At 43.2% G+C, this 16,990-nt stretch overlaps 1 protein-coding gene across 1 annotated transcript in view; it reads left to right on the top strand.

The window, feature by feature from the left end:
* The first annotated feature begins 1,239 nt into the window (after nt 1-1,239).
* The window catches only part of DAPK1 (death associated protein kinase 1), a 128,959-nt gene continuing 113,208 nt past the window's right edge, over nt 1,240-16,990 (top strand). The window contains exons 1-2 of the mRNA XM_065406990.1: nt 1,240-1,313; nt 1,910-2,080. Coding sequence (XP_065263062.1) covers nt 2,019-2,080 — 62 coding nt within the window. The 5' untranslated portion in view covers nt 1,240-1,313; nt 1,910-2,018. The remainder of the gene's footprint in view (nt 1,314-1,909; nt 2,081-16,990) is intronic.

Genomic DNA, 16,990 nt, shown 5'->3' with positions numbered 1-16,990 from the left:
GTAAATAGGGGGACAGTTGAGAAAATCAAATACAGTATGTGAGGCCCTGCAAACCCAATTAAATATATTACAGGGGGAAAATGCTAGTTACTACTGCTCTTTTTGTGTATGGGGGATGTGTACTAATATAGGGCACTTGTGTGTACCAGCCCCATTCTGTGGGGTGGTGCAGGGGAGAGTCCTGCATGGCTCTGCCTCATCGCCATCTCCTTTGGGGTGATAACTTTTACAGGGACAGTAGAAGGTGAGCAATCCTTGCAGATAGGCTGCTGTTTTGATTAGCCATTGTGTGGACCATGCAAAGGGGTGGGGGTGGGGGGATAGGAGGAGAAGACTCCTTAGGTCCCTGCTCCCTCATTGTGCCCTTGCAAGGGCTGCTCATAACCTGGCTCTCAGGAGGGTCAACAACTTGCCCTGCCATCACAGTCACTCCACAGTGGGCAGTCCCATACACCCTGTGGCTCGGACGCAGGTTGAAATGCTTTGAGGACTAAGTGGGGAAGGGGGTTTCTGGGGTTGGGAGGAAGGCAAGTGGATCTGCGAGAGGTTTTCTCTTCCAGTGGGCCAGAGAAGGCAGGAGACGGAGAACTTCTCTATGGGGTTTCTGCACCTGCCCCATAGAAGCTGATTCGAAGGGCAGCCCCGCCACTGAATTAAAGGGGAGAGTTAACAGCCACCGCCGAGCACGGGGAGCCGACTCTCGCTTCAGTCGCCCCGGGATTCCACAGTCCTCTTTGGGGGTCCTTTCTGCTCCACAGTCCCACCCGTATCTCATCCTAGCGGGCTGCGCCGCAAGGAACCTGCTCTACCGCACTATTGCCTCCCCAGCGCCCGGCTCCCCTCCGGGAGTCAGGGCCCCAGAGCCGGCGCCTCCCGCACCTTGGCCGTGTACCTGTGAGCGAGCAGCGGTCCCGCCCCACAGCCGGGGCAGGCCGCGGCCAGAAGGGGAGGAGAAGGCGGCGGAAGGGGGGTGGCGGGTGGTTTCTCATTGGCCGCGCTGCGGAGCCCCGCTCCCCAGCCCTGCGCTGCTCCCTTGTGCGCTGCTCCAACGAACGCCGGGCAGCGGGGCGGTCGGCGCCGCGTCCCAGTTCCTGCCGGCGAGCCCCCGGCAGCGGCAGTGAGTAGCGCTGGGGGAGGCGAGCGGGTTCTCCCGGCGCTGCGGACTCTGCGGCCGCGTCCCCTCCCCCTGCCGCACCACGATTGGGCTGGGAGGGGGGCTCCCCCCTCGGGCAGCTCTGCCGGCTGCGCGGTGCGGAAAGGCCGAGGCTCCTGCCGCTAGACGCAAGAGGCGTCGTCCCCCGCCCGGGAATCAGGTGCGTTGGAGGCTCGCGGGGATGCCCGGAGTCCCTGCCGCCTGGGCGGGTTCGCCCCTCGCCTTTGCTAGCTTGGCGTGTACGGAGGCGCGGTAGCCCCGGCGGCTCCGCCTGGCAGCACGTCCTCGTTGGCCGGGTAACGGAGGGGGAGTCGCTGAGGAATGTGGCGGCCGTGCGGCGGGGAAGTGCCTGCCCGGGAGCAGCTGGGTGCCGCGGCGGGAGAAGGCGCAGGGGAGGAAGGAGCGGGGAGAAGCAGAGGGTAGAGCCGAGGAGGCTGCCGGCTGCATTCCTCCTCCTGGCTCCTGCCCATGTGCCCGCCGCACAGCCGGGGCTTAGGAGGCGCGGTTCGTAGGTTTCCTTCTTCAGCTCCGCACGGGGGAGTGTGGGAGAGGGCGCGGGGCTTGGCCCCTTCTGGTTTGCGCGGAGCAGAGCGAGGGATTCAGGGCCACACGCGCTTTGTGATTAATCCCTTAAATCCCCGTGGGGATTTCTGTGCAACCTTAGCTGGGAGATTTGCTACTGTCAGTCTGTGTGTGTGATATGCACCACCCGCCCTCTTACAAACCCAGGCGCTCACCTACCTCTCCCCTCTCCAGGGCGCACAGTAGTGCATGAAGTGTCATTGGATACTACAGAGATGTGGTGATGAGCTGGAAGGAAAAAGTGCTGAAGTCGGCTGGGTTTTTCTGAAGGGTGACAGCTATCATGACTGTCTTCAGGCAGGAGAACCTGGATGATTACTATGAGACTGGAGAAGAACTTGGCAGGTACAGTAGGCGCTGAAAGAATGTACAGTGTGTTTGTGAATGACTATCAAGCTGGCCAATAACCATCATAAATTGTTAAAGGAATCTCGTGATTAATATCCCTATTAATAGCATTATAATATTGGGGGGGGGGCTTGTGTGTGAGGCTTAGTCCTAGCTTTTTAGCTATGTCACTCAGGCTGTGAAAAATTTTGTGCCTTGTGCAATGTAGTTAGGTCAGCCTAACCCCCTATATAGACTTGACTAGATCAACAGAAGAATTTTTCCATTTACCTAGCTTGGGTTTTCGGTGAGGTGGTTTACCCACAATGACAGAAAAACCCCTTCCATCAATGTGGGAAGTGTCTACACTATGACGCTACGGTGGCACAGCTGCAGAGCCATAGGTGTGCCACTGTAGTGGCTGTAGGGTAGACATACCCTGAGTGTGAATACAGTAAAATGAGGTGATCATACAACATAGGTTAAGGGACTCCAAATGGTACTGGTAGTACTTCCATGTCATATAGAAATTCATTATTATGGACTAAAGCAAAATGTATTGACCTAGGTCTAGAGAATGCATGCAGATTTAATTTCTTGTTCCTATACATAGTCATGTTGTACCATCTTATTTCCTTTAAGATACCAGTGTGTTCTAGTAGGTGTAATTCAAATAAGGAATGTGACTTTAAACAATCATATGTTGCTGTCTTAAATAATTCAAACTAATAGGAATTTAGAACTTGATAATTGCTAATTTAATAACTTCTAACTTCATATTTATCTATCTAACAGTCTGTATGTATATGTGTGAGATTTTAAATAGGGATCTCAAATAATTTTGTGTTGTGCTTTGACTTATGTTATTCAAACAGGTAACTTAAATTGCAATATATTGTTTCTATATAGAGAGAAATACACTTTGCATTTTAGAAGCTCTGTACATCTGTCATGTGATCTTTAATTATTTTACTAAAATCAAAATGGTACTCTGCATATAAAGATAGGGGAGAATCCATCTAATTTTTTTAACTGTTCTCTGTTTAATGAAGATTCAAGGCATATGTGTTTAATTATTCTGTTCCAAGTGAAAAAAAGTCAGATCAGGAGACTTATAGTAGTTAAGAGCTGTAGGTTTAACACTGTCTATATAAAGCCTATTTGTTGAATGCTACTAAATGCACAGCTTCTGCCACAGCTTTTTGATAGCAAGCCCAAACCGTTGGCTAGTGTTTGTAGTGTTCTTTGACTTTTAAAAGCCTTCAGTTTAATGTTAAATGAAGTCAGTTGTGTGTGGGTTCTTTTTGTGTTTTGTCTTTTGTGAACTGCAGGATTTTTTTTTTAAACAGTTTGTTGTCAATGGCCCAGTGAATCTGGAGTAAATATTGTATAATTTTAGTATCAAAATATTAACAATTTAAATGTAAATTTTGCAAGGGGCATAACTTAACCTGGTTATGTCAATGTGAATACATATGTACTCTGTATGCACAAACAAACATGTTCACAGTTAGATAGTGCTAACAAATTTTGAAAAGTATATTGAACCTCATGCTGCAGGATTTAAGCCAATCTCTAACTATTAGGGACCAGGATGAAACCTAATCTGTGAGGGAAATGATCCCATGGCTGCTTACTGGGGGATACACCTTCCTCAGAAGCATCTAATGCTGGCCACTAGATTGGCTACTGAACTAGATTAGACCTTGGGTCTGATCCAGGCTGGCAATTCTAGTGTTCCTAACATCAGCCTTTTTCTTATGGCACTTCGGTAGAAAATACAGTGAACTCCTTTTAAGGTAACTTTTAGCTAGATCATCTTATCTAGTTTAAAACCTTACTGCATTGTCACAGACAGCAGACACACATTAATTCAATTTTTGCATAAAGTTCTTTTTTCCCCCTATATATATATAGAAGCAAGTATTTAAAAAGAACAAATCTCTTTAATTCATTCTATTGTGTGCACGAGAGCTTGGCCATATTACGTTAATAGAAATACCTTTTACGTTAAAAGGCATAAAATGTTCTCTTATGTGAGGCTAAACCGTGCACTTCTGATAAGTTAAGTGTGTGTGGTCTAAATATTATGTGTGGCCTGAATTAAGTCACTTGACTTGATTCCTGTGGTTTTTGGCAAGAACATGTGAAGTATTCTGGCATTGAGCTGTAACCATCAGGGCTAGTAAAAATAAGACATTAATGGGTGTAGCATGGACTAGTTTAATTTATAAACTTCACATACTGGAATTTACATAGTCACAGTAAATGTTAAACACCACAATAAAACCTTTGGAGCTCCTAGATTTCTATCAGGTTTTTGTTGTAAAAGTTTTTCAGGGACAAAGCAAGGTCTAACCTCCAATCAAGGGAAGTTTTATGGTCCAGGTAAATATGCAGTTCTCCATGCATTTACTTTAAAGGGAAACTCTGAGCATAAAATCTGGTCCCAAATACAGATTATTTTGTACAAAATGTAAGACAAAGATAATATTTCTAGGACTTTTTTTAATTCCCAGGGAAATTATTGTATTTTAAAATGAACTTTCCTTACAGTACTTGGAAACCAAACATTGCAGCTTGAGTATCTAAAAGTGAAACTAACTTTCTTTCTTTTTTGTTCAAGCAGAGAGAAATGCAAAATGTTAATATCATGCTTTTTTTTAAAAAGCAGTTATTAAGATGCTACTAATTAGGTACTTGAATTTGTTTACAAAATAATTTGGACATTGTCCATTTTTAACCTCATGCTACCATTTTTATCTACTTTTCAGCTATGTATTGCATACTGCCACTAACTTTTCTGTATGTAAATGATCATTTAGCATTCAGTCTACCTGCATTCATACTTTAAGAATAAGAGGATTACATTTTTAAAAACTAAATTTGAGGGTAACATAAACTAAATGCAATAAAACAGGGCTGGTTGAAGGAACATCATCCGGTGTTAGGACTTACATACAAAAACTTCAACTATATTTGTTTACATTAAAACATACTTATGGTCAAAATAGACTAGAATGTTTTGTGGTAGAGGGTATAAAAGCACTGCAGCACTTTTGTTTAATAAGAAAATACATTTATTATTTAGATGGGCCAAAATAAGAATTGATTATCCAATACTTTGTCCTCACCATCACCTCCTAGGGACCCAGATCTATACTACTTTCAGAGTTGCCAACTCTTCTGTCTTTTTAATCATGAGTCTCTAGATTGTTGGTATTTCTGCTTATAACGCTGGTTTCTGGAGTTATGTGAGAATCTCAGCTTTTTTTTTTTTTTTTTTAAATAAGATTTCAGCCTCATGGTTGCAAATAAAAGCTTGCAAATGTGAATCAAAAACCAGAAGGCAAATAGGAACGACCCCATTTTTATTATTTTTAAACCAATATGACTGGGGCTTGACTCATAGTTTTTTAACACTGGGGGTTGGCAGTGCTGGAGGCTGTAGTCTTGCAAAAAGCCACCCCATTTCTCCCCTTATTTAGAGGTAGTGTGTGTGGCAGTCACAAATAAGATAGGTGAATGAATGCACTCATTTTAATAGTTCAAGTGGAATATGGTGTGCTTATTTATATGGATCATAAAGTACCTCTAACACCTTTTGAGAAGGCACTGTACAGACGCTCTCAGGTTCATTGAATGAGTTTGAAATTAAGGACTCTTTCAGTGTTCTATTTTTACTTGTAAAATACTTTGATTCTTCCTTTTTATCAGATAGTTATTGTCAGAAGTATTACAAAATAAAAATCGTGTTACTATTTTAAAGAGGAAGATCCATTAAAAATGTATTGCTAAATGCATTGCATAAGTTAAACCTCCTTTATTAGTTTCAATTTAAAACCATCTTGGCTTGTCATAAAATCCATAGATGTTTTAAGCTAATGTAAGGAATAGCAATATGCCTGGCGGAAGAAACACTTCTTAGTTTGTTTACTACTGACCACAGTGCCTTTACCCAAGAATAGTAAACTTGCTTCATCAGCCTACTGGTGTATTTTTATCCTGGGGGGGGGAGGGGAAATGCAAATAAAGGACCCCAGAAGTATTGATACTTATGGGGTCCCCTGTAATTGTCTCAGTTGTACATGATTTATTCCTGTGCGCGTTAGCTAATCTGGTATTATCCTAAGCGTGTGTACATGTACAACAATCTTGGGAGATGTCCAGATCAATTATTATTTTTATCAGAAATTTCTATTAAAAAAACTCTGCTGTCAATTGTTGCAAATGTTGCATTACTTAGACAAAAGTTTTTTCTCTAATACAAATTTAAGTAAGCTTGCTTATGACATCTGTATAAGGGATAAGCAACATAGTAATCAATCATCTAACCATGACATTTCATAAGGCTGATGCAGATTCAGTTCTGGCCAGGATGCAGATTATTGTGAAAGAGCAACAAATTTACTGAAGCTTTTCTGTTCGTTTAAATTCTGCCTGCAGTTGCAAGCTGTGTGACCATGCATTTTAAATACTCTTCTGTAGTGTCTTTACTTTTATCCAGTTCCAATGCTTTTGTTGGTGTATGAGTTTGCCAAATTATTGCGTGCTTACTATGAGATTATTTTTTTTAGTACTGCCGATCAAACTTTAATAATGGACTTATCAAAATTGTTTGCCTCCATAAATATAGGCTTGTCTTTGTTGATGGAAGTTGTTTCAATAGCAGAGGTATTGCTTAATTAATTATAGTGACAATTTACCAAAACAAGAGTACAGCTATAGCTATATCCCTGTTTACCTAAATTGGGTGTGATTTGATGCATTGTCCTATAATGACTTTTTCTGAAATCCCCCAAAAAACTACACTATGTCTGCACTACAGCTTATGTTGGCATAACTTATGTCACTCAGGGTATGTCTACAGTACCCGCCGGATCGGCAGGTAGCAATCCATCTATCGGGGATCGATTTATCGCATGTAGTGTAAATCCGCGGTCGCTCTCCCGTCAACTGCTGAACTCCAGCTCGGCGAGAGGCGGAAGCAAAGTCGACAGGGGAGCAGCGGCCGTCGATCCCACGCTGTGAGGACACAAAGTAAGTGATTCTAAGTTGATCTAAGATACGTCGACTTCAGCTGCGCTATTCTCGTAGCTGAAGTTGCGTATCTTAGATCGATCCCCCCCAGTGTAGACCAGGCTTCAGGTGTGACCACCCTCCCCCGAGCGACATAAGTTACACCGATATAAGCGCCAGTGTGGACAGTGCTATGTCAGCGGGAGAGGTGGTTTTATTATGCCAATGGGAGAGCTCTCTCCCGTCATTATAGAGCATCTTCGCCACATGCACTCTGCAGCACTGTATGTGTAGACAAGCCCTTAGATCAGGGGTCGGCAACCTATGGCACGCGTGCCAAAGACGGAACGCGAGCCGATTTTTTTTAATGGCACGCTGCTGCCTGCCGGGGTTCCGCTCAGCCCGCTGCCGAACCCCAGCACCGGGCTGAGCCAGACCCTGGCAGGCAGTAACATGCCATTAAAAATCCTGCCCGACCCAGCCCGCTCTTCTCCGCCTACCGCTCTCTCTGGCAGAGGCAGGGGGCAGAAGCAAGTTTGCTCCTACCGGCTGCTGCTGTACAGCAGGCTCCGCCGGCAGCCAAGCTTCCCCCTCCCCTGCCTCTTCCCCCAGCGTGCTGCGTGGAGCCCCGCCTCCCTGCTGCCTATGGCCCTTGCGAGGGAGGGGAGAAGAGCAGCCCCAGCACCCTCGCTGCTCAGACCGGTAAGGAGGCGGAGAAGGGGGGTAGGAGCAGGGCCTTGGGGAAGGGGGGTAGGAGCAGGGCGTATCCCTCCAGCCCCCTGCCGTGAGCCGCTCAGCACCCCAGCTCCCTGCATCCCTCCCCAGGACCTCATCCCTGACTCCTGCACCCTCCACACATACCCAGCCCCCCCCACACCCCTGCCCTGACTCCTGCACTCCCCACACATACCCAGCCCCCCCCCACCCCATGCCCTGACTCCTGCACCCCCTCACATGCCCCCAGCCCTCTGCCCTGACTCCTGCACTCCCCACACATACCCAGCCCCCTCACACCCCATGCCCTGACTCTTGCACCCCCCACCCTGAGCACCAGGTTGGCAGCGGGCTGAGCGGGGCCGGCGGCTGAGACCCCAGCTGGCAAGGGGCCGGCAGCCAGAACCCCAGACCGGCAGCGGGCTGAGCGGAGCCGGCAGCCGGGACCCTGGCTGGCAGGAGCCAGCGGATGGAACCCTAGATCGGCAGCGAGCTGGGCCGCTCGGCCCGCTGCTGGTCTGGGGTGCCAGCCCCGCTCAGCCCGCCGCCGGTCTGGGGTCCCGGCTGTTGGCCCCGCTCAGCCCGCTGCCGGTCTGGGGTTCTGGCTGCCGGCCCCTTGCCAGCTGGGGTCCGAGCCGCCGGCCCTGCTCAGCCCGCTGCCAACCTGGGGTTCTGGCTGCCGGCTCCTTGCCAGCTGGGGTTCCGGCCGCAGGCCCCGCTCAGCCCGCTGCCAGCCTAGGTGAACGGAACCCCAGGCTGGCAGTGGGCTCAGCAGGCCGGCGGCTTAAGATCAGCATTTTAATTTAATTTTAAATTAAGCTGCTTAAACATTTTGAAAACCTTGTTTACTTTACATACAACAGTAGTTTAGTTATATTATATATAGACTTATAGAGTGAGACCTTCTAAAAAACGTTAAAATGTATTACCAGCACGTGAAACCTTAAATTAAAGTGAATAAATGAAGACTCGGCACACCACTTCTGAAAGGTTGCCGACCCCTGCCTTAGATTGTTACAATGTCACTTCTTTTTCTAGATTAGAGAGAGAAACTGCATTGGTATTGCAATATGTTTAAAAAAAAAAACTGACAAAATAACTTAAATAAGATTTATTTCATAAGACTTTATAGTTATCAAACACGAATTTGTGAATACTCCTTGTGCATGAAGGCTTTTTTTATCCCAATAACACTGCTCTACAGCCAAAATGCTTCTGAAATAAATGTAGTCAAACTTCACTAATTCTGGGTCACTGAGAACGAAAATGATGCTTAAAATTGTTGATTGGCTCTAGTTTTCAAGATATGCTATTGGGTCAGTATATACGACCCTTGACTTGGGAATGGCGGAGGATAAGTGAGTTATAAAGGGAAGGGATCTCAATTTAAACCAGAAATGACTAAAATACATCTTTGACTGGATCTATGAATAAATCTATGACTGGGTTTGGACAGTACTTGCTTTTTAGGCAAAACAATGAATGATGTCATCTGAAGCTGGTATTGCGTCATACATGATATGAATTGCATCATGTTATTCCTAGAAGTCATGGATGATGCAATCATAACGAAGCTTACATCACTCTGCTGAACAAATTGCCCTATATCAGCTCTAGAAATCATACAGTGTCGTGCTCTCTTATTTGTTAGTGTTTGATTTTGCAAAGGGACACATTTCTGTTTAGCCAAAGTGAGCAGAGATGCCTCGGACTTGTGTGACCAGTGCAGATAACTTCTGCTATGTTGGTGGTGAAGTGACTTTTGCATCACAAAAGCGCAGTATAACCACTATGGTTAAGAAAGCCTATCACCTTTCTTTTGGCTGCAAAATTGGAGATCAGGACAAGAGGTGGGCCCCACACATATGCTGCAACACTTGTGTAACAAATCTTCGCCAGTGGTTGAACAGGAAAAGGAAATCTATGCCTTTTGCAGTGCCAATGATTTGGAGAGAGCCAACAGATCATACCAGCAATTGTTACTTCTGCATGGTGCCTCCAGTTGGGAAAGGTGTGTCAAAGAAGAAAAAGTGGACTGTGCATTATCCAAACATTCCATCAGCTATACGCCCAGTACCCCACGGAGAAGGACTGCCGGTTCCTGATGCACCAGAATCACTCTCACTTGAGTCAGACGAGGAAGAGGAAGAGGATGAAACTTCTGGTCCTGAACCATCAATGTCACAGGACCCACATTTTCTCCCATCCTCCTCCTCTGAACCACACCTCATAACACAAGGTGAACTGAATGACCTTGTCAGGGATTTGGAACTACCCAAGAGTAAGGCAGAGCTGTTTGGGCTCCAGACTACAGCAGTGGAATCTCCTGGCAGGTGATGTTAGGGTTTCCATGTTCCGTGACCGTCAAAAGGATCTTGTCCCATTCTTCTTCATGGAAGGTGATCTTGTAGCCTGCAACAACATCGATGGTGTGATGGCAGCCCTCAACATCGTTCACGATCCAGATGAGTGGAGATTGTTCATTGATTCATCAAAGACGAGTCTAAAAGCTGTTTTACTGCATAATGGCAATGTTTTGCCATCAATTCCAGTTGGTCATGCAGTCCATATGAAGGAAACCTATGACAACATGAAACAACTTTTGAGGTGCATAAACTATGACCAACATCAGTGGCAGCTTTGTGGCGATTTGAAGGTTGTTGCTCTCTTGCTTGGTCTGCAGACTGGATACACAAAAGTACTGCTGTTTTCTCTGCGAATGGGATAGTCGTGCAAGAGATTCCCACTACATCAAGAAAGATTGGCCACTCCGACAGTCATTGGAGCCTGGGAGGAAAAGTGTTCAGCATCCACCACTTGTTGAATCAAGGAAGATTTTGTTACCACCCTTACACATCAAGCTGGGTCTGATGAAGAACTTTGTCAAGGCCATTGACAAAACACAAGCAGCTTTCAAGTACCTCCGTGGAAAATTTCCAAGGTTAAGTGAAGCTAAGATAAAGGAATTTAGGAATGCAAAGAATGTCCATCTCCTGAGTATCGGCTTATAGTAACTATATTGCATTCTCTTATTTGGAACATGGTGAAAGGATATTTGAACAGATTAAGCTTTGCTAGCAAATAGAGTTTGACCTTCAGTGATGGTTTTGAGAATTGGAAACTCTTCTTAACAGGTTAATGTACAGAAACTGTGCAGGCAATGTCACTTATTTTCCCTCTAGAAATTTGTAACATCTGATATTCCTTTGAGAAATTTGCTTCTTCCCTTCAAAGCTGTCAGGTTTATCTTAATTGCATAGTAATAGTACTAGCTCAACATTGTTGTGCCAAAGGGATTTTTTTAAATATTTAGTTATAATGTAACTGTGATCTAGATTAAAAAGCAGAAATGTGAGAGATGATGTAGGAAGGCTACAAGATAACATTACATATAAAGTCAGAAATTTTTAAGGTTGGTACATACGTATGTATAACTTTTAATACGTAACCAGAGAGAGGCTACAAAAAGATTATACTGCAGGAGAACTCAGAAGGGTAATTTCTCATAGCTAAAAATTTAAATGTGGCCAAAATGGTTAAATCCAGAAGTCACAGAATATGTCTATATATGCAAGTAATAGGGAAAAAATGTCTTGTAAGCATCTTAGTAGTACTTACATAACCTAAACATCAGTAGAATGCTCTATTTCTGTGGGATAATTCTTGTTGTAATACAACTGTTGTCTGCTAGTACTGTTGTATTACCTTAAATTGAATGATATCTGGGAATTCTAAGAAAGAAGTCTATAAATACTTTAGCAATGAAATAGGTGTTAATTATAGCAAGAGGTTTTAGCTTTGCTTTAGCTAGTCTGAAGGTTCTAAACTCAAGTTACAGCCTAGACCCTTTCAGATGTTTTTGTATACAAATATTGTTCACATAATCAACCTTCTGAGAAGGTGTCATCACTCAGAAGAAATGTTAAACTGCTCTATATTGTGCCCATCTTCTGTGGCTGAGCAAGTGAAAGACCCGCTCCTCCGGCTATCGATTGGGCCCTGTAGTTTTGTGAGTGGGAGTGAGGAGGAAATCTCTGTATAATCTTGAGATCATGGTGGCAAGGGAAAAGGGAATAGAAAGAGTCCTTTGTGTGTTACCGTCCCCATCCCTCTGAGCTGTGTCTTGAAATGGATTTTTCTTCAAAAGTGAATAATAAACTGTGTAGTGGATGTCAGCTGTTGATATCTGAATTAGACTGTCAACATAAATACTACTGGTTGATAATCTGTTGCCTTATAAAATGTGTTGATGTGTAGCTACGTGAAAGGCACAAGAGGTGCAGAGGGTTTTCAGAAATAATTGCTTGGTGGTGCTGTTTAGTTTATTTCTCACAGAAGAAAAAAAATCTGCTTTATTGGTCTGTTATTATGCAGTGTAATTAAAACCACAGCATACTGCTTATTCTACCACTTCATTTTAAATATGTGAACCTTTGCAAATTTAAACTTTTCAGGGAGCGGATAACAATGTCTTTGAATTATTTTTCTTGGTTTGGCTCCATGAAGTACAATCAGTGCAGGAACTGGTGTGTTAGTAACGCACTGGCACTTTCATTAATTTGTGTTTTTAAGGATCCATATCTCTCCTTGCAGATGCTCAAGGATGTAATTTCTTTTGCTTATGCAGCACATACTGAACAGATCTTTTTTCTGGCTTGGTTAGGCATCCAAGCAAGCTTGCAAAAACTGTGTATGCTATTAGTGAGGGATGTGAATTCAGGCAGTTCTTCTCTTATGAGGGAAGGAGAAACTGGAAACAGTTACACGGAAACTCTCTCAAATTGCAGTCAGGATTAGATTATGGGTTTGCCATATGGTGCAATATGTTAGCTTTTACTTATCACCTGTTTATAAGTGGGGGAGGGCTAAGAAGAGGGTGGCAGAAGAAATATAAATATTACAGTCTTAAGGCCAGTCGTCTTCTTTTGCTTATCTTCATTGTGCATGTAGATCCATTGATTTCCCTGGGGCTATTTATGTGAATAAGGCGAGCAGAATTTAGTCCTTGCAGCGCAGGTTTTATTGCACACTAGAACCTGCAGCCTGGCCCTGCACCCCACCACCAATAGGGACTCCATGGAAGGGAAGAGGATGCTGTTCTTCAACAGAGAGAGCCTCCAATCCCATATCAGCCAAATGGGCTGGCTTTGGTTTTGTTTTGTTGGCTGGTTGAACTAACTTGTTACCTGTATGTGTTTTCCTCCCCCCCCCCCCCCCCCCCCCGTTGGTCAACGTTATGTGGTTGGGAGCCTAGTTAATTGTTAGGGTGCCTAGAGCTCTTGTGTGCATGTTTATTGTTTAAATCTAAATAAATATTTTCTAAAGTGTGCTAAACATGGTTCAAACCTGAAGAGCTTACAGTCTAAAGGCTAGGACCTGAAACACTTAGGCCTGTGGGTAATGTGACTTGTGTAGAGGCACTGAACTCAATGAACAACTGTTTGCAGGAGAAAGGCCTTAGAAGGAAAATGTTTGCTTCAGGCAATAGTATTCAATTTGCGAGAGCAACAAGAATTGCTAATTTAACCTTTAACTAAAAAATATACTGTAAAATGACAGGATAAAACCCAGTTCTTAAATTTAGGACTGTCCTGGGTTTCATTTAATCAGTGCATAAGGTCTGGTTGTACACTTCCCCTGCTTAAACAAATAGGGTTTGTGACACAGGGATAGTTTCATTTAAGGAACTTAATTTTGCTATTACCTCAATAGGATAATATCCCATTCTGTTTTGACGTCAGTTGCAGCCATGTTATTTCACCCAATTTAGTGAAGTTGTTGTGTCTGACTTCATACTGACTTCATTACTGGAGATGAGTTCTTGGTTTTTGTTTTTTTTCAAAACTAATTGCTATGGTGATGGAGTCTAATACCAAATCCTAAGCGTGAAACCATTTTTTTTTAAATAGCTATTTTAATGCTTATCAAAAGCACTTAATTTGAGCATCATGACACCTGCTGGAGGTGCAGGAATGTGTGGCTGCCAAATCGCCACTGCACCATATCCCCTCCTCACTTTTTTTACACAAGCACACGCACAGTGGACATGTTGGAATGGCGGTTAATACTGCTTCTTGGAGCCTTAACTCCCATAGTATGGCAGTATATTCCTGGACATGTCTTGCATTTCATCCCTCCCTGGGAGTTAGGCCATCCGTACAGATTTGCTATGGGGATGGAACAGGGCCGCCTGGAGGGGGGTGGGGGGGGGAAGTGGGGCAATTTGCCCCGGGCCCCACAGGGGCCCCCACGAGAATATAGTGTTCTATAGTATTGCAACTTTTTTTATGGAAGGGGCCCCCGAAATCGCTTTGCCCCAGGCCCCCTGAATCCTCTGGGCGGCCCTGTGATGCAATGGAGCTTCCTGCAGGCTCCCAGGAATGAGAGAGCATACCAAAGGAAGGCAACTCTCCGTTGCAGCTTTCTGGGCTTTTCTCTGCTGTTCTTCTGTGTTTCTCTCCATGCATCACAGCAGATGGAAGTACAGGGAGCTGTATCATTATATTTCTTTATGCATGTAGTGCACTAGTTGCTGTTGTGTTAACAGAGTAGCTAAACCATTCCAAAACAGCATGTATAAAGATGATGTTTTTCTTCCTCCTCATTCCTATCTCTTTAGAAGTGTAGTATTCACATCGCTTTCCGTGCCAATGATGAGTAAGTTGGTGTTCACTCCTGGCCAAAGCGACCATGTCTGCCTGCTGTCCTAAGTAAATTGTGTGAATGTTTTGGTGGTTATGGCCAATTAGAGACCGTATAAAAGAAGTGCTCTGAAATGACAGATACAATCTGATTGTGGGGTTAGCTCTGGATACTCAGAGCCATGACTGAACAGTCTGAGTATGTTTTCCAGGTCAGAGCAGCTGGAGGATAGCTAGACAAGGATTCCTTCATGTGGGGATTGGGGAGTAATTAAGGATAAACAAAAAAAATCCCAAACTGGTCATATTCATCTGTCAATGAGCATTCTGTAAATAAAGACCTAATGAGTGGAAGAGCCAGACAATTAGTTGGTTGTAATTAACAGCTCATAAATACATAACTTATGCAGGGAAGTTGCTAATATAGTAGGCATTCAGTGTGGTATTTGTGACAAATTGACTATGCCTTGTTTGCAATTTTTTTTATGTTCCATATAGGTGATTTGTTTAAACCAAGAACAAAATATCTCTGAGAGCAAAACGTTTTCTGTTTCTTGCAGTGGGTTTTGTAAATTGTGTTAGTTGGTCAATTTGTTCTTGCATTTAGCATCATAAGTAAGTGTTTGGAAAAAATACACTTACCGACTGATTACTTAGTAAGAGAGAAGTTTTCCATGGAGGAAAAAATGGGCCTAAGCCATCATTTTCTGCTCAGTATAAAAAACTTTTACTGTGGATCATAGTTTTCAGTGCTGCCCCGGGGTTGTGAATAGCAGCTATGTCTTGTTCGTTCTGTAAGTAGTGCAAAACTATCTCATCAGTTTCACTCTGCTACTGTTTGGGAAAGCTATGAGCAGTAAGCACACAAACCTCTGCACATCCATCTTTCACATCCACCTCTGGCTGGCGGGTCTAGTCCTCTGGCTAATAAGTGACTGGTAAATTATTCAAGCTCTGTCATAAGTATTCATTCATTTTCCAGAGTTTTTGAAGATTGACATAAAAATTTCTTAGAGAGTAATCTTAAGGAGACTCATCTTTAACCAAATTATTGTAACTTTTAATGGAGTCTCCTGACAGCATTAATGTGCAACAGAAATAAAATTCAAACCTGGTATAAACTGCACTTGTGTTTTTGGTGTCTGTCCCCATGAAATGTGGAAACCCCCAAAGTGCTGTATAATCACTACACGTATATTTATTACCATCCAACCAACCAGTAGACCCCAGGCTATCTATCTTTCTTTCTTTTTTTTTTTTCTTAAAATGTTGGTGGGGGTGTGATTTGGAGGGGGTGGAATAAGAGATAAGCTGCTCCTTTGTCTGCTTCATTGTCCTGAAGTAGTGGGCAGTGCGAGAGTTATATAAGTGACCTGGTGCCCTAAATAGAATCCTCCTCCCCAGATCATGGATCCAACAGCCATTCCAGAACTGATCCACTTCTGGACCCATTGTTATAAAAGTGACTTTTTGAGGGAGATTCTTCAAGTACTCTTTCTTTATGAAGTTAGAGACAGCATACTTACTGTGCCATTGCTTCCCTTTTCCAAAAACAAAACATCTTAAAAAGGGTGTAACAAATCTTCACCACAAGTTCCTGGTTGTGCCACTGTCTTCTGTTTTGAGTCAGATATGCTTCATGTGCATTCCCCCCCCCACACACACACGCACACTTTTTTGTTAACATGACACTTAGAAATATTTCCCTTTTTGAATGTTTTATGGGATGTGAAGTGCTAATTTCTTCAAAATATGATATATAATACAGAATACACACTTAGTAGATTGATGTGAACAAAGCACTCCTTGAACAACAGTTTAAAGATTAAGGTTCAAATATACCACCTTATCTTTCTCTTTGCGTGGTGCATTGCTTTCTTTAATTATGTGATGACGTACTATAGCCCTGATCCTGCAAACACTTACACACACGCTTCATTTTACTACTTTGAGTAGTAGTAATAATAGTGCCTAGCTGTTACATAGTGCTTTTAATTTTGGGACTATTCAAAGTAGTAAAATGAAGTGTGTGTGTAAGTGTTTGCAGATTTGGGGCCCATTTCCCTAATATAAATTTTTTTTCTACACCCATAACTTTGTAAGAATGACAAATATTACATACTTACTTTACATTCATTATCTGAATGGTATCTAGAAGACAGAACTTCTCATACACGGTTATAATACAGCATGTACTGCTTTTTTAATTTTTTCATCACATATTTACTAAGGGCCAGATCCAAAGCTCTTTGAAATTGATGGAACAGATAAGCAGGATGTTTTCTCTTTTTTACACCAAGATGGTACATCTCTTAAAGACAACGTATGGTATTTCAATATGTTAGAAACTTTTTTTGAGGAAATAAGTATAGAATGTTAACAGTGTAGGTAGTCTGATATTTCATGTTGTTTTTTGTTGTATACGTGTAAATCTTATTTCTGTTTCATGTGAGCTATCCCAAAACTGTATTAATAAAGTTTAAACATTACTCTTACCAATTATTGGATGTATTTACTTTACAGTATTTATTTTTAACTTCACAAGTTAAACCTC

This window comes from Emys orbicularis, chromosome 6 (genome assembly GCF_028017835.1).
Source record: "Emys orbicularis isolate rEmyOrb1 chromosome 6, rEmyOrb1.hap1, whole genome shotgun sequence".
NCBI lineage: Eukaryota > Metazoa > Chordata > Testudines > Emydidae > Emys > Emys orbicularis.
Note: the sequence above shows the minus strand (reverse complement) of the source record. Positions and strands in the feature narration are given on the sequence as shown.